General features: G+C 44.2%; 1 protein-coding gene across 1 annotated transcript in view; it reads left to right on the top strand.

The window, feature by feature from the left end:
* The window catches only part of LOC109910669 (ADP-ribose glycohydrolase MACROD2-like), a 167,665-nt gene extending 144,723 nt beyond the window's left edge, over positions 1-22,942 (top strand). Inside the window, exons 3-4 of the mRNA XM_048600894.1 lie at positions 2,039-2,120; positions 22,836-22,942. Coding sequence (XP_048456851.1) covers positions 2,039-2,120; positions 22,836-22,942 — 189 coding nt within the window. The remainder of the gene's footprint in view (positions 1-2,038; positions 2,121-22,835) is intronic.
* Positions 22,943-24,123: the final 1,181 nt, after the last annotated feature.

Genomic DNA, 24,123 nt, shown 5'->3' with positions numbered 1-24,123 from the left:
TGATCCCTTCCCATAGCTGCTATTGACTGACTCCTTTAGAACTAACAGATTGGATGTGAAATTACATATTAAATATTAATAGCGTAGCTGTGGGCTTAATACATTCCTTGTTTCTTCATTGAATTTGCATGTACATTGCTTCTCCTTTCATTTTATCGTTCATCATTCAGCCATGTACATTCATCTTACTCCACCCTGGCTCTGGATTGCTGAATACAGGATTATCTCTGTTGTGTCAGCTCCCCTTCACTGTAAAGTATGGAAAATGAGACCCTTTCAATATTCTGAACATGCATCACTTTGTATCTCCCTTCAAGACAGTGGCAAGGAAGACAAATGGTGGCTATGCCGCTGAGTCTGCGCTCGCTGAGAAACACTGAACAACCTCATTCCACTCTCTCTCTGAAGCTCATTTCGTTCTTGAGTTTATCATTTGTCACAGCTCACACACCCAAGTTGCGAGTCAGAACAGAAATAAATATTCGAAAGGACGGATTCCTTCAGGACTCACTTCAACTAATTCCTGCATCTGTTCTAATCCCTGCAGACTCCATACTGTTTGACTGAGCTGGGGATCATTATCTGATTATTAGTTTTTTTTTGTTTAATTAGGGAATATGATTTGCTGGCAGAATTACAAATAAAATGAAGCTGTGTCTGATTAATGATATCAGATGACACAATTATTTGACCTGGAGATCTGTCTCATAATATTTCAGATGAGGTTGTTCTGCAGCTCTACAATGTCTGCTTAAGACTGAATAAAATATACGGGAGGCTCACAACTCTGTTGTATAAGGAAATTTAAAACAGCCTGTTACTTAGTAACGTATTATGATCAAGGTTTTGGTGTGCCAAAGTATTGGCATATAGTGTGTGCATTACAGAACTTATCAGTAATTATTTATAAATTATCCTGAATACCTTTTGTTGTCTCTGGGTGATGTGTTGTAATCCTCAGTGAATCAAACCTAAGATGAACAGAGCAAAGTGCTTACATTGTACTTACAACACAGAAACAGGCCATTCCACTGAACAAATCGATTAATGTTCCATATGAGCTTCCTCTCACATTTCACCGTCTAAACTAAACAATAGATCTGTCTATTTATTTCTCCTTCATTTGTTAATCAAGGTTTTCCTTCAGTGTACCTAGACACCCAGGAGGTAGAGACTTCCCCATTCGGACCATTATCAAGTTTCCTCTGGATTACTTATGCCCTTCATGGCCATTCATTTTCACCTGTTCCCAGCCTCTCTTCTCATCGCTTCTTGACATGAGGCGAAGGTTGGCCGCAAGAACAGCCCGTGGCAAAACCTGCAGACCCTTTAAGATGTCGGGGGCTGTTACACTATAGCTAATGGGTGGTGGTGGATGATGAGGAGGAGATTGTCCTGCTCTTCTGTGTTGGAAAGGTCTAGATAATCAACCTGTTTGGCCATGAGATGAACACACCTTGCTTGACCATGAAGTCCTTGAGTGGGACTTGAACCCACATCTCCTGGCTCAGAGGCAGGGGCACGAAACACTATGCCACAAAACCTCTCCTCTTTCCATCCTTATTGCCATCAGCACTCTTCCTTCCCCTTTCTACCTGAGTCTTGCTGCCAGTAAACCAGACCAGAGCCTGAGTCTCCTCAATGCTCATCCTAAAAGCCGTGATTCTTTTCCCTACATATCACAGGCAGGATGGCCACATGGCCCATTATGTCTGTGCTGGCTCTTTGAAAGTGCTATCCAATTAATTTTACTCTCCTCACATCTCTGCTTTTTACTCTCATTTATGAATGTATCCAGTTGGTTAAGAAACAAAAAAACTGCAGATGCTGGAATTCAAAGTCGACAAACAGGAGGTTGGAAAAACACAGCAAGCCAGGCAGAAGGGTAATACATGAAATAATACCTCCTCCAGATGCTGCCTGGCCTGCTGTGTTTTTCTAGCCTCCTGTTTGCCTCTCTATGTATCCAACTTCCTTTATAAAAATTGTATTGAAGTGCTCTCATGACAAAAATTATAACTGGTGTGTTTATTCCCAGGTTGATCGGATTATCTTCTGTGTTTTCTTGGAAAGTGACCATAAGATCTACAAGGAGAAGATGCTTCACCATTTTCCAATAGGTACGTTATCTGAACATGTTATTTGATCTCTGCCACAGAAAGTGGTTCAGCCCAAAACATTGAATGTCTTCAAGAAATAGTTGGAGAAAGGTCTTAGAGCTAGAAGGATCAAAGGGTATGGAGAGAAAGCAGGAACAGGGGACTGAGGTGGATGATCAGCCATGATCATATTGAATGGTGGAGTAGGCTCAAAGGGCTGAATGGCCTCCTGTTCCCAATGTTTCTACATGCAATGCCACAAACAACTGTTTGATGCTTGATTCTTGTTAGTAATTAGGTTGTATGAAACGCTAGTGGAGAGAGGATCACAGAGATTACATGAGGGCTTTCTATCTCTCCAGATTAGAATCGCAAATTCCTTATTTCAGTCACCATCATGAACCTTGGCGCAGGGCAAAAGAAAGATGACACGTTTTACCTTTCAGGATATGTCTCCATCTCTATCTGCATAAATCAGCAACAGAGAATGGCATTGGAGCAACCATGGCAATAAGCCAGTAAGGACCTTATTATACCTTCCACACTCTCAGTCACAGAACAATGAATGAACAATATTTTACAGATCAAATCAGAAAATTATTTATGTTCCGCTTCCTCCTCCATCTCCCTAAGTGTTAGTCGCATAGCAACCTATATCCAAGGCTGGGATAGAGAGATTTTTAACCAGAAAGGGAATTGAGCTTTATGGGGAAAAGGCAGGAAAGTGAAGTTGTGGATTATCAGATCAGCAATGGTCTCATGGAATGGCACAGCAGACTCGATGGACTGAATGGCCTACTTCTGCTCCTACATCTGATGGGTAGGAGGCAAAAGTAACACATTGCAGATGTTGGAAATCTGAAATTGAAACGGAAAATATTGGAAGTACTCAGCAGGTCGGGCAATGTCTTCAGAGAAAGTGACAGCGATAATATTTCAGGTCGATTACATCGCTTTAGAAATGGCGAACGTTGGTGATGGGTCAGGGTTTAAGGAAGTGCAGAGGGAGGAGGGAAAGAAAGAATCAAAGGAATGGGCTGTGGTAGTATGGGGGGGAGGTGGGGGGCATGCGGAGTGATTAAATGACCAGAGGGATGATGGGTGAAGTCACCAATGACTGGTACTGATGGATAGAAGGATGCAGCTACCTTATGACTGGGTCTGAGGATTGAATTGGTTTACAGTACTTTGGGAATAAACTGCTGCTGAGTCTTAACAAGAAGAGATTCCTGTCTGAGCAAGATATAGTTCATTGTGCAAATAAGAAAGTCAGTACAAGTTACATTGGATCAATTGACAGAGTTTCAAGGACAATGAGGAAATGTGTTGGGAGAGAACTCTGCTCTGCATACAATCCTAAAATGTACTGTCTTATTCCCATCTGAGCCACAATAACATCATTCGAGTCAATGGGGCCTAATGCATTCTCCCTTTCAGAAACATTATGTTCAACAGCATCCCTCTCAACAATGTTTAAAAGACATTTGGATAAGTACATGGATAGGAAATGTTTGGAGGGATATGGGCAGGAGAAGGCAGGTGGGCTAGTTTGGTTCGGGATTATGTTCGGCACGGACTGGTTGGGCCGAAGGGTCTGTTTCCATGTTGTATGACTCTATGACTCTCCAGGATTGTTCCCCAGAGTTAACACTTACCACTCTTCCTGACCCTGTGTTGTCTGTCAAATCTCCCTGCACTGAAATGAAAGTGTCGTGGAGGCAGGTTCAGTTGAGGTAATTAAGATAGCATTGGATGAGGATTTGGATAGAAATGGCATGCAAGGGTATTGGGGCGAAAGCTGGAGATTGGCCCTAGAAAATGATGCTCACTTAATGAGCCAGTACAGGCGTGATGGGCTGAATGGCCTCTTTTACTGCTGTAACAATTCTGGGATTCTGTGATCTTCAATAACACCATTTACCGACCTCATGGGAATGCAATGCTTTGAAGAAATGGCTCCACGCCACCTTCTCCACAGAAACTAGGGATGGTCAGTAAGTGTTACCCTAACTGTCAGCGCAGGAATGCGTAGATTTTTAAAAAGGATATCCGATAGCTTCATTTCCCTTCTAGGTGACATCGTTAGTGCTGTGTAGCTTCTGCTGAAGCGCTGTTGTTCTGTCCCGCTCTGACCTTATATGGTCCAGTCTATCATGGTGGGCAAACAGTAGTTATCCTAACAGCATCATTCACTGATGCCAGGCAATAAACACCACCAAGAAGACACTGTACACCCCAACACACTGGCCACCCTGCCCTATGTTAGAAACACATCAGAACTGACTACAAAGATAGTAGGAACTGCCAATGCTGGAGAATCTGAGATAACAAGGTGTAGAGCTGGATGAACACAGCAGGCCAAGCAGCATCAGAGAAGCAGGAAAGCTGACGTTTCGGCCCTAGACCCTTCTTCAGGAATGGGGGAGGGGAAGGGGGTTCTGAAATAAGTAGGGAGAGAGGGGGAGGCGGATAGAAGATGGATAGAGGAGACGATAGATGGAGAGGAGACAGACAGGTCAAGGAGGTGGGGTTGGAGCCAGTAAAGGTGAGTGTAGGTGGGGAGTTAGGGAGGGGATAGGTCAGTCTAGGGACAACGGACGGGTCAAGGGGGCGGGATGAGGCTAGTAGGTAGGAGATGAGGGTGGGGCTTGAGGTGGGAGGAGGGGATAGGTGGGAGGAAGGACAGGTTAGAGGGAGGGGAGATTTTGAAACTTGTGAAGTCCACATTGATACCATTGGGCTGCAGGGTTCCCAAGCGGAATATGAGTTGCTGTTCCTGCAACCTTCGGGTGGCATCGTTGTGGCACTGCAGGAGGCCCAGGATGCACATGTCGTCTGAGGAATGGGAGGGGGAGTTGAAATGGTTCGCGACTGGGAGGTGCAGTTGTTTATTGCAAACCGAGCGTAGGTGTTCCGCAAAACAGTCCCCAAGCCTCCGCTTGGTTTCCCTGATGTAGAGGAGGCCACATCGGGAACAGCGGATACAGTATACCACATTGGCAGATGTGCAGGTGAACATCTGTTTGATGTGGAAGGTCTTCAAAATCTCCCCTCCCCCGACCACATCCCAAAACCAGCCTAGCTGGTCCCCGCCTCCCTAACCTGCCCCTCCTCCCACCTCAAGCCCCACCCCCATCTCCTACCTACTAACATCACCCCACCCCCTTGACCTGTCCGTCCTCCCTGAACTGACTACAAGACTGCTACAGCCTCTTGGAATAAGGATAGCACACAAACCAATAGCCACGCTTCACCAGTTACTCTCAAAGATGAAACATCCCACTTTGAGCAGAACAAATGTGGTCTTTAAAATACCATGCAGCAACTGTGAGAAACATTACATTTGGACAGATGGGCAGGAAACCCACCACCAGGATGCATGAACACCAACTCACAGCAAAACAGCAAGACCAACTCTCCCTTGTTTCAATAAACTCCGACATAGAAGGACATCAATTTGACTGGGACAAAGTTACAGTACTAGGACAGGCGAGACAGAGACGGGCACGGGAATTCCTGGAGGCCTGGTTTCCAACCACCGATGCAATTAACAAACATGTTGAAGTAGTCCCCATCTACATACCAGTATGGTACAAGACTGCCCACCATGACATACTGGACCATATAAATTCAGAGCGGGACAGAACAACAGCACTACACAGCACTGACGATGTCACCTAGAAGGGAGATGAAACATTTTTGCCTGAAAGCCAATCAGCTCGGCAAACCAACCAACAATTCCAACCGAACCTGAGCTACGGACCTTTATTAAAACATGAGGGTCGGAGTGGGAGCAAGATGATTTGTATAACATTGAAAGTGATGAAGAATAGTGAATGAAAATAAGGAATGAACAACAAGCACATGGCTGTAACTGTAGGTTCATATAAAAAAAGACTTGCATTGATATAGCACCTTTCCAGACTTCTGGATGCCAATTACATTTTCGCAGCCAGAACTGTATTTTGTGAAGTGTAGTCACTATTGTAATACACCGCTATTGAATGCAACTGAAAGATGAGGGAAGGAAAAGAAATGCAGATATTCGCTGGAAAATAACAAACCCAGGCCCTTGCTTTTGTACAGAAATGCTAATAATGTCTGGAACTATCACTTGTGCTACACGCCACAGCAGTTTCCTCAAATAAATGGCATTTGAAAAATGGCTGTGACACGCTGTACAATCTGCAGCATCTGCACAAAACTGATAATCATCCTCCCCGCTAATAAAGTGAAAGAAACACAATGTTTGGAGGTTTGTGCAATGATTATCGAGATTACAATCTGTGGAATCAAGAGAAAGTATTTGTCATTGTTGTCATGGCAGCAGTTAAGATTTTTAAGAAAAACTTAGTCTGCTTCATAATGCAATAATTGTATAAGTGTGCCATTCTGAAGGTATTATTTAATGGACTTTTCGTCAAGAAATGAATCTTCAAATTGCACATTCTCTTCGAAATGTTTTTCCTTTTGCAAATTCACCTCCTTTTGTCAGTCTTTTGTATCCTCACTGTTAGCTCAAGATGCTATGCAGAGTTTCAGACCAGTCTCAAGGAATGATTGAGCCACCCACAAATTGTAACAAGCTTGACATTTGTTAAGAGCAGCGCAAACAGAAAATACTGCGGATGCTGGTAGACCAAAGTAAAAGCGCAAAATGCTGGGAATATACAGCAGCTCGGGCAGCATCTGTGGATGGATGCAGATAAACATGTCAGGGCGTGTGATCATCCAGTTGTTACGATGAAAGGTCCTATCAATCTAAAACGGTCCCTCTGTTTCTCTCCACAGCCTAACCCTCAGAGTTTTCCCAACACTTTTTGTCTTTAATGTATGTCTGCAACAAATGGATTTGTAAATTAAAGCAGTAAAACTCGGGACAAAGTAAAAACACCCACTTTTCCTTTGTGTCACTGAAGGCTGGATTGCAGGTGCAGCAGGCAGTGAGGAAAGCTAATGCCTTTAGCAAGAAGATTTGAGTGTAGGAGTAGTGATGCCTTGCTGCAGTTATACAGGGCCTTGGTGAGGCCAGACCTTCACTAGTGTGTGCAGTTTGGTCTCCTGCTCTGAGGAAGGACATTCTTCCTGCTGAGGGAGTTCAGCAAAAGTTCACCAGCCTGAATCCTGGGATGGCAGGACTGACATATGAAGAGGAGACTGGATCGACTGGGCTTGTACTCACTGGAATTTAGAAGAATCCTGGATTTATAATGATCAGACTGGACAGGTTAGATGCGGGAAGAATGTTGGGGGAAGTCCAGAACTAGGGGTCACAGTCTTATGAATAAGGGGTAAGCCATTCAGGGCTGAGATGAGGAAGAATTTCTTCACTCAGAGAGTTGTGAACCTGTGCAATTCTCTCCCATAGGAAACTGTTGAGACCAGTTTGTTAGATCTATTCAAGAGGGAGCTGGATGTGGCCCTTGGGACTAAAGGGATCAAGGAGCATGGGGACAAAGTGGGAGTGGAATACTGAGATTGCACAATCAGCCATGATCATACTGAACGGTGGTGCAGGCTTGAAGGGCCGAATGGCCTAAACCTGCACCTATTTTCTATGTTTCTATGTACTAACCCCTTGACCACAACAAGTATTGTAACCTCTTGGTCTAGATTGCTCAAGATGAGGAAGCATTCATTCTATATCGACCTGGTCAATCCCCTTTAGCATCAGTCCAAAGATGTGCAGGTTAGGTGAACTGGCGATGTTCAACTGGTCTGTTAGACCAGTGCTCTACCTCAGTACAGTGTAGTTTGCAGGATGTGGAAGGTCTTCAAAATCTCCCCTCCCCCGACCGCATCCCAAAACCAGCCCAGCTCGTCCCCGCCTCCCTAACCTGCCCCTCCTCCCACCTCAAGCCCCACCCCCATCTCCTACCTACTAACCTCATCCCGCCCCCTTGACCTGTCCGTCCTCCCTGGACTGACCTATCCCCTCCCTAACTCCCCACCTACACTCACCTTTACTGGCTCCAACCCCACCTCCTTGATCTGTCTGTCTCCTCTCCACCTATCTTCTCCTTTATCCATCTTCTGGCTGCCTCCCCCTCTCTCCCTATTTATTTCAGAATCCCCTTCCCCTCCCCCATTTCTGAAGAAGGGTCTCGACCCGAAACGTCGGCTTTCCTGCTCCTCTGATGCTGCTTGTCCTGCTGTGCTCATCCAGCTCTACACCTTGTTATCTCAGATTCTCCAGCATCAGCAGTTCCTACTATCTCTGGTAGTCTGTGAAGTTTAGAAGAATGAGAGGAAATCTAATTGAGGTATAAAAGATCATAGAATCATAGAATCCCTACAATGTGGAAACAGGCCATTCGGCCTAACAAGTCCACACTGACCCTTCAAAGAACATCCCACCCAGACCCATCCCCCTACCCTTTCCCTATAACCCTGCGTTTCCTATGGCAAACACACTTAATCTATATCTCTGAACACTATGGGCAATTTAGCATCGCCAGTTCACCTAACCTGCACATCTTTGGACTGATGCTAAAGGGGATTGACCAGGTCGATATAGAATGAATGCTTCCTCATCTTGAGCAATCTAGACCAAGAGGTTACAATTTTAAGATAAGAGATAGCAGATATAAGAGAGAGATGAGGTGAAACTGCTGCTCTCACAGAGTCGTGAATCTCTCACTACTCGAGAGTGCGGTGGATGCTGGGACATTGAATAAATTTAAGGAGGAGATAGACAGATTTTCAATGAGAAATGAGTTGAAGGGTTACGGGGAGCAGGCAGGAAAGTGGAGGTGAGAGCTGAGATGAGATGAGATCAGCTAGGATCGTACGAAATGGCAGAACAGGTTCGAGGGGCTAAATGGCCTCTTCCTGCTCCTATGTCTACTGTTCTTGCACACGCTAGACTAGTTTCCAAAACTGAGAGGTGATCTTATTGAAACATATAAATTTTTACAGGCCGGGACAGGGCGGACATAGGTAGAATGGTTCCTCTGGTTGGTGAGTCTACAGCCGGAGGAGACAGCTCAGAATATGACGCAGTCCATTTCAGACAGAGGTGAGGAGGAATTTCTTTTAGTCAGAGGGTGCTAAATCTTTGGAATTCTCCAGTGCAAGGAGCTGTGGAAGCTCAGTCACTGTGTGTGCTCAAGACAAAAGTCGTGAGAGACTAGCGAAATCAAGGAATATGGGGATGGTGAAGAAAGAATGGTTCCAGAAGTAAGACAAACCATAGACACAGCAGCATCAGGCTTTGTTCAATAAACATTGGCCTGGTTTGTATTTTGGAGCCCGGCTATCTTCCTAAAACAGGCATCCGAGGCAGCTTACAGACCTGCTGACTATCTCTTCTGGCGCGGTGGTATTATCCCTACCTCTGAGCCAGGAGACCCAGGTTCAAATCCCTCCTGCTCCAGAGGTATGTAATAACATCTCTGAACGGCTTGATTTTATAGTATCCACACCCCCGCTGAGATCAGGCAGTGCGGAGGTCACCAGTTTTAAACTCAGAGGGGCAGTGCTGAGTCTGGGAGAGACCTGTCAGATGGAATGGGGAAGGGGTGGGGAAGCCAGACACGACTGTAGTAATTGTTAAGAACCAGACCAAACCCCCTCAGAATATATTAAGGAGATAGCCTAGACCCTAGCCTTTTCTTATTTGAAAGGTAAGAGTAAGGTGCTATGATTCAGATGCAATGTGATTTGTCAAACTACTTGACTTTAAGCAAAACACACTTTATTTTTACATTACAGACAAATAAAAATTAAAAAGAATTGGCTTAACTGTAACGCGATCAAAATGCTTAACCAAATAATATATGTATTAACTACTGCTAATAAACTGTTCCAATATAGTAACATCCCAGAAACACACCCTTGGCAAAGGCAAATTCAGTAAAATAGATTAACTCACATGCAATTCTAGCAGCAGGAAGAGAACACCAGTTTTTAGCTGTAACAGAGAGAGGAATAAAAGCTTCCACATCCAGCCTCAAGATCCCAGCAACTGCAGAGAGCTAAAACTAAAAAATCCTGGTTCTGTGGGAGCTTGATCCCACCCATTCAGGCTGCTTCTATTGTTACAACTTTAAATAAAAACTAAGGTCTCATAAGCTGTTTATTGGCTTTGAGCATACTACTTAGAGCCTCTGTCTCAACCTATCTTCATTAAAAAAGGGACAAACTACACGTCTTGAAGCCATAGTACTGTCACATAATCCCTCTTCATGCCCCCTTTCCCCCTCCACCCCAACAAGGCCAACAATACTCTTTACAACAAACATGAGTTTTACCTTTCACTTTACACTAAATTAACTAAAGAACACTTAGGGACTTAGGTTTTAGGTTTCACTGAATGGGATACCTTGTGTTGAATTTTCCATTGAGCTGATAGCCAAAATTTCACCAGGGTCCCATAGGATCAGCGGGAGCAGGCCATTCAGCCCCTTGAGCCTGTTCCACCAGTCAATAAGATCCTATCTGCCCCCATAACCCTACCTCAAACTGGATAGGCTGAGGTTGTGTTCCTTAGAGCAGAGAAGGCTGAGGGGGGACTTCATTGAGACGTACAAAGTTCTGAGGCATGTAGATTGGGAGAAATTCGTTAATAACACCGTTTGTAGGTAAGGAACGAGATGTTTAGAGAGGATTTGAGGAAGTTTGTTTTACCCAGCAGGTTGTGCAAACAGGAATCCTCAATGCTTTGAACCCTCAAGACATTGAAGAAATATTTAGATGAACACTTTCCATGCCACAGCATACAAGGCTGCAGGCCAAATGCTGGAAAATTGAGTTCAAAGAGATGGATGTTTGAAGACGATTAGACACGATGGACTGAAGAGTGTTTTACCGTGCTGTTAAAAAGCTGTAGGACTCTATTGAAGTGAGGTGACTGAAACCGTACATGTACAATTTGCTGGGTCTCATCCGTCCAGAAAAGCAGTGGTATAAATGATGGGACATGGTACTAAATGCCCTCGGTACCTGCTTACACCTCAGCAGACAGGAGAGGAGTTAAAATCCTCACTGTTTGGACAGTGCCATTGCAGAGGGAGAGTGCCAGGATTCTGACCCCAGCCGCATGGTCAGAAGTTATAAAAATAAGAATTCTATAAGAGTGAGCGATGGAACGAGGGGAAATTCCTTCACACATAAATTTCTTAAGCTCCAGAACAACACAACCTCGCAACAAGAGACTTTTTAAAAGCTTAATGTTTGGCCGAAGAGGACTGATGTGCAGGGTTATGGGAAAAAAAGCAGGGTGTGGGACAAAATTGGGTAGCATTGTGAAGAGCAAGTATAGCCACGACAGATCAATTGGCCTCCCACTGCATTGGATCATTCGATTTGTAGCCTGTCCACTAAATACTAGTTTGCTCGGCATAGCAAAATTGATGAGTTTTGTGAAAATTCATTTCTCCCTGGCCCTCTGGGGTTAATAAATGTATTACATTCTTGTCTGCAGCAAAATAAATTACCTTTCAAAAGCAACTATAGTGAGGGTCAGTCTACAGTAACCAAAAAGATCAGTCTAAATGTGCATATTGTGCAAAGGTGTCACAACAAGAACGAAATTAAAGATGTTTTCAAGGAAATGATTTATTTACTGATGTACTGTACTAATTACTCTGCCAATATTTTGGAAGTTGTGTCACTTCAATTAAAATAATTCTGTTACCCATCATCAATCCACATTTGGCCAGTACTGATATCACATTTTGTTTATCCACACTCTTGAGATTATAGTTTTTCACGTTTGTGAAAGTGTACTGTTCATAGCTTATCAAATTAAATAATCATAAATTGTGGTTACAAGAGTGGATCAGAGGCTGAGAATCAGTCAGCAGGCTATTGCTGAACAAATGCAGCTTCATAGCATCGTCAATGATGCCTTCGATCACTTTGTCATTGTTTATGACTAGACCAAAGGGATGGTAATTGGCTGGGTTGGGTTCGTCCTGACTTCTGTGGACCAGGGCTATTTTCCACATTGTCACGTAAGTGACGATATTGTAGCTGTACTGGAATGGCTTAGTTAAGGGCACAGCTAATCCTAGGGCACAAAATCTTCAATGCCATTGCCAATACCTGTGTACGGTTCTGGTCGCCACACTGTAGGAAGGATATCATTAAAGCAGAGACAATGCGGAGGAGATTTGCCAGGATTTTGCCTGGGCTGGAGCAGTTCAGCTATAAGGAGAGACTAGATAGGCTGAGATTGTGTTCCTTAGAGCAGAGAAGGCTGCAGGCAACTTCATTGAGATGTACAAAGTTCTGAGGCATGTAGATTGGGAGAAACTTTAGTACTGTTATTAATAACAGTTTTAAGGTAAGGAGCAGGAGGTTTAGAGGGGATTTGAGGATTGTAAAGGCAGGAACCCACAAGACATTGAAGAAATATTTGGATGAAATTTTGACGTGCTACAGCATACAAGGCTAGGGGTCCAAATGCTGAAGAATGGGATTAAAATGCTCATGCCAATATCCTTTGCAGTGTCCAGTGCCTTCAGCCATTTCTTAATATCAGGATGAATCAAATATTAAATTGCAAGACAAAGGGTCATAGAGAACTAAAGCACAGAAAATGGCCCTTCGGCCCATCGCGTCCACTCCAGTCAAAACCAACCACCTAACTATTCTAATCCCATTTCCCAACATTTGGCCCATAGCTTTGATGACTTGACATTGCAAGTGCACATCTAAATACTTGTTCAAGGGTTTAGGAAGGTTTTATGGGTTTCTATCTCTTACCACCCTTACCAAGCATGAGTTCCAGATTCCCTGCACCCTCTGGGTGAAAACATTTTTCCTCACATCCCCTCTAAACCTCCTGCCCTTTACCTTAAATTGATGCCCCCTGTCATTGATCCCTCCACCAAGGGGAAAGGTTTCTTCCTGTCTACCCCATCTATGTGCCTTGCCCATTTGAATTCTATCCTATTCAGCACAGTGGCCATGTCACACAATGTGAATGAAGGTATCCTCAGTTGGAAGATGGAATTTTGTCTGCACTGTGTAGTGGTCACGTCTACTGATGATGTCATGGACAGATGCATCTACCACAGGTAGATTGTAACAATGAGATCAAGTAAGTTCTTCCCTCTTGTTGGTTCCCTCTCCAGCTGCTACAGATACAGTTTAGCAGCTATGTCCTTTAGGACTCAACCAGCTCAATCAGTACTGCTGCTACTGAGATACTGTTGGTAATGGGCATTGAAATCCCCCACTCCAATTCTGTGCCTCTGCCATCCTCTGTGCTTCCTCCAAGTGTTGTTCAACATGGAGGAGTACCGATTCATCTGCCAATGGTGGGTGGTAGGTGGTAGGTGGCAATAGGAGAGGCGGTGGCAGAGTAGATTAGTAATCCAGTATTTCAGGCTATAGTTCTGGGGACGTGGGTTTGAATCCCACCACAGCAGATGGCGATATTTGAATTCGCCAACAATCAGGAAGAAGAAGCTAGTTGCATGGTGACTCTTTAACCACTACCGATTGACCTAAAAACCCACCTGGTTCATTAATGAGATAACAAGGTGTAGAGCTGGATGAACACAGCAGGCCAAGCAGCATCAGAGGAGCAGGAAGGCTGATGTTTCGAGTCTAGGCAGTGATGACCACATACCATGGATGACTTTTTAAAAAAAGAATCGGCAGGAACTTTCCTTGCCCATGTTTGACCTGATGCCATGAGATTTCACAGAGTTAACACTGGGGACTCCTTCCTGACTTTATATCACTGTGCCACCATCTCTGGTGGGTCTATCTTTGTCAGTGGGACAAGACATATCCAAGAGCTGGTGGTGATAGTGACTAGGACATAATCTGTATGGTATGATTCTGAGAGTATGACCACATCAAACTGATATACTGTGGATGTACATCAACTTCTAGCAACAATATTGGAATCAGTTGAAGAAGAATAGTAATTTAACTTCATATTTCTCCATAGCTCCACTCTGCCTGGGTTTTGCTCACTGGTAATATAAAGGAGCTAGTAGGAACTGCCGATGCTGGAGTATGAGATAACAAGGTGTGGAGCTGGATGAACACAGCAGGCCAAGCAGCATCAGAGGAGCAGGAAAGCTGACGTTTTGGGTCTGGACCCTTCTTCAGAAAATATAAAGGAGTTGTTTTGATGTCCAGGTTTGCAATATGGCCCTACGATGTTTCATGGTCTACATGCAGCCCAACACTGATGGCGCAGTCTTGTATGCCTGTTTCTCAGAGTAGAATCATCGAATCCCAACTGTGTGGAAGCAGGCCATTTGGCCCATCGAGTCCACACCAACCCTCCAAAGAGCATTCCACCCAGACCTACCTTATCCCTGCAGTTCCCACGGCTCACCCACCTAACCTACACATCCCTGAATACTATGGGGCAATTTAGCATGGCCAATCCACCCAACTGCGACATGGTGGCACAGTGGTTAGCACTGCTGCCTCACAGCGCCAGGGACCTGGGTTCGATTCCAGCCTCGGGCGACTGTCTGTGTGGAGTTTGCACATTCTCCCCGTGTCTGCGTGGGTTTCCTCCGGGTGCTCTGGTTTCCTCCCACAGTCCAAAGACGTGCAGGTTAGGCGGATTGGCCATGCTAAATTGCCCGTAGTATTCAGGGAGGTAGAGGGTGTATATTAGGTGGGTCATAGGGGAATGGATCTGGGTGGGATGCTCTGAGGTTCAGTGTGGACTTGTTGGGCCGAAGGGCCTGTTTCCACACTGTAGGGATTCTAATTCTAATTCTAACCTGCACGTTGTTGGATTGTCAGAGTGAACCCACGCAGATACAGGGAGAACGTGCAGACTCCACACAGACAGTCACCCCAAGAGTGGATTCGCACATAGGTCATTGGCACTGTGAGGCAGCAGTGCTAACCACTGAGCCACCGTGCCACCCAGTGTTGGTTCACCCAGGAAGTGGTAGTAGACGGTGAATTGCCAACAAGTTGGAGTTAATGGGCAAGGAAGTCGGCCGTGTGTAAAACCATGTTGTGTCACCATCAAAGAGCAGTTTCACCCCTTTGGAAACACAGGCAAGAAATCCAATCTGTCAGTCTGTGGCCATTGCATAGAGCTGCTGTCTTTAATGCAAAAGTTGGCATCTCCAACAATGCAGTGCCCTACTGGAACATCAACCTTGATCTTTACATTCACCGCCTGGAGCGGGGTTTGATCCTGTCTGTAGCTCTTGTGATGCACTGTACTTGTCCCTCTTAATTGTAATATCACTTGGAAATTTATGCTGTTGACACTTTACATTTGTTAAACTCTCTTCCTGTTTTTCAAAGCTGTCTTGAATGTTGTAACAACAAGGTGCAGGGCTGGATGAACACAGCAGGCCAAGCAGCATCATAGGAGCAGAGAGGCTGACGTTTCGGGCCTAGACCCTTCATCAGAAAAGGGGGAGGGGAACGGGGTTCTGAAATAAATAGGGAGAGAGTGGGAGGCGGATAGAAGAGGGATAGAGGAGAGGATAGGTGGAGAGGAAACAAACAGGTCAAAGAGGCGGGGATGGAGCCAGTAAAGGTGAGTGTAGGTAGGGAGTTAGGAAGGGGATAGGTCAGTCCTAAGAACAGGTTAGGGAGGCGGAGGCGGCGGAAAAACTGCTCTATGTCCAAGCGTGAGCGGTATTCGTTGATCTGTGGGTGGAGGGGGACAAAGGTGTGTAGTCCATTGGGGATGATCTGGTTCCGTAGGCAGGTGCTAAGGAAGGTGATGTGGCTGTAGTACCTGGTTTGCTTCAGGACGTGGTCGAGCAGTTTCAGGGCCGAAGAGATTACGAGAGAGTTGCAGTGGGAGAGAGATCCCTTGAGGTTTGTCCGGAGGGAGGAGGGTAACTTCTTCAGGTTAGGCTCCCTAACCTGTTCTTCCTCCCACCTATCCCCTCCTCCCACCTCAAGCCGCACCTCAAGCCGCACCTCCATCTCCTACCGACCAACCTCATCCTGCCCCCTTGACCTGTCCGTCCTCCCTGGACTGACCTATCCCCTTCCTAACTCCCTACCTACACTCACCTTTACTGGCTCCATCCCCGCCTCTTCGACCTGTTTGTTTCCTCTCCACCTATCCTCTCCTCTATCCCTCTTCTATCCGCCTCCCACTCTCTCCCTATTTATTTCAGAACCCCCTTCCCCTCCCCCTTTTCTGATGAAGGGTCTAGGCCCGAAACGTCAGCCTTCCTGCTCCTATGATGCTGCTTGGCCTGCTGTGTTCATCCAGCCCTGCACCTTGTTGTCTCGGATTCTCCAGCATCTGCAGTTCCTACTATCTCTGAATGTTGTAACATTTGGTTCTGTACATTTCACATCTTCCTGCCTTTGGTGAGCAGTTCTCTGATGCTAAATACTTTAAATCACCTCAAAGAAATCTTTCTTCGAGTGTCTTACCCAATAAAAGACAAATTTGCCCCTCTCTTGAAGGTGTCACTCAGGAACATAGAGACTGGTTTCAGCGAAGCTGTCACTGAGAGCTCAAGGGAATATGAGCACAATAACATGTAACCACAAGATTTATTACAGTTTGCTTTCTGTCGTGAGACTGTGCTTTTAGTTCCTAAGAAAAGCCTGAGGGCTTTTTACCTGAAGAGAAACATTCCTTTGTCTGGCCAATCCCACCCACTCCTCGACTTTGTAAACCTCGTTTGTCTGAACGTGTTAATAACACGTCAACCACTTTGCTTTGATTAGAGCTCTCTGTGTGCCGTAGTGTTGAACTTCCTAACAGATTTGGTGTTCTTCTACAATAAAGAACGACTTGGATTTATAAGGTACTATTCATGACTAAAGGTCTCAAAATTCCTCACAGTCAAGGAAGTGCGCTTTGAAGTATGAAGTCACATGACACCTGGTTATAGTTTATTTGAAATACAAGTTTTCGGCACATAGCTCCTTTGTCAGGTGAAGGGGCTACGCTTCGAAAGCTTGTGATTTCAAATAAACCTGTTGGATGATAACCCGATGTCATGTGACTTCTGACTTTGTTAAACATAGTCCAACCCTGGCACCTCCACATCTTTGAAGGATAGCCACTGTTGTAATGTAGGAAACAGGGCAGCCAATTTCTACTGAGCAAATTATTCTCATGTTGTTGATTGGGGGATTGGCCAAGACAATGGGGAGAGTAGTGCTGTGGGATCGTGAACAGAAAAGTTGGCATCTCCGACAATGCAGTGCCCTACTGGAGCATCAACCTTGATCTTTACATTCACTGCCTGGAGTGGGGTTTGATCCTGGAAACTTTCTGATTGAGAGAGCTCCCAACTGAGCTGCAGTTGACCCACCTTCTCTTGAGGGTCACCTCAAGTAGCATCCATCTCCTTTCACATTGGCTTCACTCCATGTCATAGGCTGCCCCACCAGCTCCATGTCCTGGCCTCCCCAATTGTCTCACCACCTGCTGTGGTTTTGTTCAGCTCACGCTAAAAAGAAAGTTAAATCTACTCTTTTACAGCCTTTGGAAGTGCTTCTGTTCTATCTGCAGTCACAGTAAGGGCACCATGGCATAGTGGTTACATTATTGGACTGGTAAGATACAAGGTGAAATCCAGGCCATGCCAGCTGGAGAATTTTAATGAAATAAATCTGGAATAAAAAAGTTCATATCAGTAACAATGGCCTTCTTCTCATGCATGTACATCTTAGGAGCAGGCCATTCAGCCCCTCAAACCCGTGATTCCATTCAATACATGCATGGCTGATCTCAGCTCCACTTTCCTGTCTGACCCTCTCCTTTAACCCTCGACTCCCTTGTCTATCAAAGATCTCTTCAACTCAGGCTTGAATAAACTCAAAGATTCAGCTTCCACTACCTTCTGGGGAAGAGAATTTCACATTCCATCATCCCTCTCATCTCTATATTTAAAGGAAGAGCTTCTCTTCTTAAACTATCTTGCCCAGTTTTCGTTTCTCCTGTAAAAGGCTCAAGGAGCATCCACCTTCTTCAGTTCTCTCGAGATCTTCTGTATTTTGATATGATCATCTTTCATTCGTCTAAACTCCAATGGATATGGCCACAGTGTGTTCAGCCTTTCCTCATAAGAACACCACCCCCTGCAAGTTCCCCTCCAAGCCACTCACCATCCTGACTTGGAAATATATCGCTGTTTCTACGGTGTAATTGGGTCTAAGTCCTGGAATTCCCTCCCTAATAGCATTGTGGGTCTACTCACACCCCAAGGACTGCAGCGGTTCAAGAAGGCAGCTCACTACCACATTCTCAAGGGCAACTAGGCCTGCGCAATATATACTGTGCAGAGCCAGTGACACTCACAGAACCCCTACAGTGCTGGAAGAGGTCATTTGACCAATCAGGTCTGCATCAACTGTCTGAAGAGCATCCCACTCAGACCCAGCCCGCTATCCTGTCCCTGTAACCCTGCATTTCCCATGGCTAACCCACCTTGCCCGCACATCCCTGGACATTTTAGCACAGCCAATCTACCTAACCTGCACATCTTTGGACTGTGGGAGGACACACACGCAGACACGGGGAAGAATGTGCAAACTCCACACAGACAGTCACCCGAGGCTGGTGTCGAACCTGGGTCCCTGTCGCTGTGAGGCAGCAGTGCTAACCACTGTGCCACCGTGCTTCCCAAAAGATAATAAAAAAAATGCCCTTCTATTGAATTGTCACCAAACTCCATCTGGTTCACAAATGTCTTTTTGGGAACGAAACCTACTGCCCTTTTCTGGTCTGGCTGATACGTGACTCCAGACCCACAGCAATGTGGTTAGCTTCTGACAGCCCTCTGAGATGGACTAGCAAGCAAGCCAGCTGTGTTCAAGAAACCAGCTCCCAACAGTAGTTAGGTTTTATGTAATTCCCAACCTGTTAATGATATTTTGTTTTAAATGGAGCTGCATTCTTGTGATTGTACATTACGCCTCACTCAGAGCAGCTACCCTCCCCGTTGCACTGGCTCTGATCTATCTGCAATGGAATGGTGCGTTGTCTGGTCCTACAATCTCGCTCCCACAATCAGAAACATCATGAGTTATCAACAGGCCCAAATGTATTTGAGGGCAGTGCCAAGGTAATTAGCCAATTACAAAATGACCCCTGAGGGATGAAGTACCAGTTCCTACATTGTCAGTAAGCCCAGACTTCCATTTCAGAGATTGCCACCATCAATTTTCTCAGCACGGCCTTGCACCTGATATTAGCAGATGCAGGTCAATGAATGGCCAGCATCCACTCTGACTGAAGAGTGTAAATAGTACTAAGTTACGATTTCCTGTACCATCCCTTACTTTGACGTCAAACATCCTCCATGTAGAAATCAGATGGCCACAAGCACAAACAGGCTGCCTTTGTAGCAGGTGCCCACAGAGCATGCCTGTGCCTTGATGGAAAACAAGACAACCTTTCCCTCAGAAATGTTTTTGGTTGCAAGCCCATGGATTAATACTCGACCATTTGTTTCTGTGGAAGCAAACAACCCTTTAAAGGTCATTACCTTGGAGAAAGATTTTCTTCAAAATCCCCAAACTCGGGTTGACTTGCTTCAGTCAAGACTGTTCGAAATGCTATTGGCTCCCTCAGGTGTCACATCCACTGTCATCGACTGATGGTGAGATCAAGTCCAGGGCTGCTTCTACCCTTGGAAGAAGCATCTGTTACGTGAATATCTTTAGCCTTCAATGGTATTTGGAAGGCCCATCTTTAAGGCACATCATGTCATGCCAAAGAGATTTATTTTCATGGGGTAGCATGTTGACTGTGCAGCTGTAAACTCTGACATTTCAGCAACCCTGGTTTATCTGTGACATCTTGTTTAAACACAGCCTCAAACCTAGCAGCACTGTTGTTTATCTTTTACAGGAAACTATTCTAGTTTTCCACACACTTGTAGACAGAAATTCATCAAAAAAAAACAGCCTCTGATCTACAAGCTTTTAAAGGGGTGGGAGATATCAGTCAGCCTGTGGCCGAGGCCTTGGGCTCAGTGATGGGGTCGTACCTCCATCATTATAAATCCACCATTCCATTGATGAGCGGCATTGTCATGCCTTTTAAAGATGTGGCTTTAACATCAAATCTGAAGATTTAGCTTATCCTGACCAAATTTTGAAGCAAAATACATTAGAAATTGGTAGTGAAAAAGTCAAAAGCGATGGAGAAACTCAGCAGGTTTGGCAGCATCTTTGGAGAAAGAAACAGAGCCATCGTTTCAGGATATTTCTGATGAAGGGTCTAGGCCCGAAACGTCAGCCTTCCTGCTCCTGTGATGCTGCTTGGCCTGCTGTGTTCATCCAGCTCTACACCTTGTTGTTTCAGGATATAACCTTTCGCCAAAGCACTCTCATCTTTTATCTGGCTATTGAACCATAGTGTTATTTGACCAATTGTAAATGGGATTATGTGACTTCAGTTCTACTCAAGACGATGATGTTTCTGTGTTTTATTTTTAAGCAGAAAATGCAAATTTAACTTGCTTGGCTAAAACAAAAAATGCGGGTTCTGTAAGGAAACTTGTTTCTTTGCGCAGAAAGTTGATCTGGAGACCATTCCCTGAAAGGACAGTGAAGTCGCATTCACATTTGGGGGGCGGCACAGTGGCTCAGTGGTTAGCACTGCTGCCTCACAGCGCCAGGGACCTAGGTTTGATTCCACCCTCAGGCCACTGTCTCTGTGGGGTTTGCACATTCTCCCCGTGTCTACGTGGGTTTCCTCCGGTGCTCCAGTTACCCCCCACAGTCCAAAGATGTGCAGGGTAGGTGGATTGGCCATGCGAAATTGTCGCATAATGTGCAGGTATGTTTAGGTTGGGTGGGTTAGACATGGGGAAATCAGGGGTAGGGGAATGGGTCTGGGTGGGATGCTCTTCAGAGGGGTGGTGTGGACTTGTTGGACCGAATGGCTCACTGTAAGGATTATATTCTAATAGCCACTTTGGAAAGGGAGTGAGATATATATTTGAGGGGAAAGATTTGCAAGACATTGGTGAAAGAACAGATTCCAGGGGATAGTTTTATCAAGGAGCTAACATAAACTTAACGGGTTGAATGGCCTGCCACTGAGCTGTGTCATTCTGTGATTCCGTTGCATTCTTCACCCAAATACAGATTTCAGATTTTAGAGTCCGAACAATTTCTTGCACAACACATCTGTCAAGCCGCTGATTTATATGTTATAGGTGGTCATTTTATCAGGAATAACTCTTCACAAAACCTTATCATCCAGCAAGGTGTTTCTTGGTGGTCTGTAGGATATATATATATAGTGTATTTTATGAATTGACAGGGCGAGAAGAATTAGAACTTCATAGTTATTCACGTGAGGATATGGGCATTAACTTGGGATTCACTTGTGCCTCTATAAGTAGACCCAGAGAGAAACAATAATTGTTGAGTTAGGAGATGCATGCTTGTCATATCTAACTCTATAAATAAATGGAAGGTTGACTTCCCAACTGTATTTCTGGAATATAACATTCCTCACCTCTTTACTAAACTGAAATTCTCTTGTTCACCCAAAAAAATGACAATTTTTGAGATTGGCCAATGCTGTAGCACCAAGTCCCTAAAACGCATCCCCATGCTCATGGTTAACATCAACTTCAGATCCGACTGTGCCTTGATCTTAAAATTCGCCTCCTTGTTTCCAAATCCCTCCATAGCATTGCTTCTAACCTCTACAACCATTTGCAGTTCAACAACCTTCTGAGATTGCGCAGTTCTGTGGTTCTGCCAGCTTTCACATTCTTAGTTTCAACCACTGTCCTGGTGATGTCTGAGCCAGTTGGCATGGTGCTAAGCTTCATTTTTGCTTCCTTAAGCTTCTCCGTCACTCCACCCCGCACTTCAAGGTCCTCAAATGAGTACCATGGAATACTTTACATCCATCTCAAATGCACAAATGTGTCTTCAGTTTAATGTGATACTAAACAGCACCTCCCACAATATTAAGAATAGATTCTTATGCTCAAATCTGATGCATCATAATAATAATTGAAGGAATTAAATTAATGATTAAATGGACAAAAAATTAAGGAAAAGAAACAGATCATACTGCATTAGATTGGATAATATTCTTAATGCACTATAAGAATGGTTTAAAATATCATTGAAAATCTATTTCTAATGGCACTTCTGCTTCCAGTTTTTTTTTCATATTCGTAATTTGCCGGATATGGATTTAATTAAACTGTATTTATTTTCCTGTATTAATTTTAGCTTTGGCAAGTTCAAATGGAATAAAGCATTGGTTCATGAATTTTATGTTGCCATGAAGTGATAAATCAAGCATTGGGATTTGTTGTCAGAAAACATACATCATAATTTGTTCATGCATTCTAATAATGTGTTGCATCTCTTTCAGGACATCTAAGTCACTTGTTTCTCCTGGGAAAACAAGACGGGTTTTTTTATGTTCTCAAACTTCAGGCAGACTTTTCACACAGCATTTCTATATACTGGGAGTGTGACTTACAAAATTTTGATTTGATTTGATTTATTATTGTCACATGTACTGAGGTACAATGAAAAGTGTTGTCTTATGTGTTTTACAGGCAGATCGTACTATACAAGTGCATCGAGGTAACAGAAAAGTGCAGGCTACAGTGTTACAAAATAACCTACAAGATATCCTCTTTGTTTCTGTAATCACCTTCATGATCACTTCGAAAATAACATGGAATTGTTTCATTCAGACCAGTAGACAATCAATAGGCTTGATCCAACTAAGCTTGTGTTCATGGCAGTTCGAAGGACATCTAAGGAAGATAAACCTGTCACCAAGTCTAGTGATGGCACAATTCTCTTTTTTGTACTCTTCAGATGAAGAAGATATGCATGAAAACTCCCCCTCGACAATGAAGTATAGAAGTAACGAATTGTCGGAGAAGAGTGACGATAAGATTGAAGGTATGATGATTTATTTGTAATATGTAACCCTTAGCAATATCGCGCTGACTTGATGTACGTTTTTATATTGCCACAAATGTAAGTGGGAACATAAGACTTCTTAGAAGAAGAAATTTGGGCTTTATACTCACTACAGAAGGTGCAAAGTGATTATTAAGTGTTCGTAGAAAATACATTGCACTTAATTCCAATTCCACCATAGCCTTTTTAAAATTTATGAGCGAGATGTGAGCACTTTAAGAAGGTGGTAATGAGCAGTCTTCTTGAACCATTACCGTCTGTGTGTTAGCGAGGGGAATTCCAGGCATCAGACCTCATGAAGGCAAAAGAACAGAAATATAATACAAGATCAGGGTGGTGCATGGCTCAGAGGGTAACTAGCAGATAGTAGTGCTCACGTGAGGTCATTGCCCTGGCTTCTCTGGCTGGTAGAGGTCATGGGTTTGGAAAGTGCAGCTGAAGGATCCCAGGCAAGTTGGGTCAATGACTCAAAGTGGTTGCTGATTGAAACAGGTTGAGAGAAGACCATGATGGATGATTCTGGAATTTGGGTCTTCCAGATATGCAGAGACACTCCCAAAAAAGGAGTGTGTAGCATTGGAGAGAAGATTAAGATGAATCATGACCCGAGTATCTGAAAAAAGAAATTAAGAATTCAGTGCAAGCAATATTATTATCTAGTAATGAATACAGAATCCAGATGAAATGTGCATAGCATTAACAAGCCTTGAACAAGACATGAAATGAGAAGTAATTATTTTTCTGCAGATTTGTAAGAAGGTGGAAGAGTATAGGTGTTGATTAACTTATTAATAAAAAGAATAAATATCTGATTGTAAGTGAGATTGAATGCTATTTATAATATGAAAGTCTGCTTCTAGTTAATTATTTATTTGCAATTTATAAGGACAGGCACAAATCAGGATGATTCTGTGAGGGGTGATGGCTCCTGTGATGCTTGGACTTGTGACAGTGTTGTACCAGGAAATGATAACAATGCTAACAAGTGATTGAGAGTCAATTACACAGCTTATGTGGTTCAGATTAAATCTATATTCCACTAATTCCCATGTTTGTCAATGGCGGTGACCGAGCCAAGTGTGTGGAAGCACAGGTTCTTCGGGTTAATTAGCCTTCTGTTGTTTGTCATTCTCACTGTTCTTTGTTTCCAAGACCCTCTGTGGCCTCACCATTTCAATAA

The sequence above is a fragment of the Rhincodon typus genome, chromosome 9 (genome assembly GCF_021869965.1).
Source record: "Rhincodon typus isolate 14 chromosome 9, sRhiTyp1.1, whole genome shotgun sequence".
Taxonomy (NCBI): Eukaryota; Metazoa; Chordata; class Chondrichthyes; order Orectolobiformes; family Rhincodontidae; genus Rhincodon; species Rhincodon typus.
Note: the sequence above shows the minus strand (reverse complement) of the source record. Positions and strands in the feature narration are given on the sequence as shown.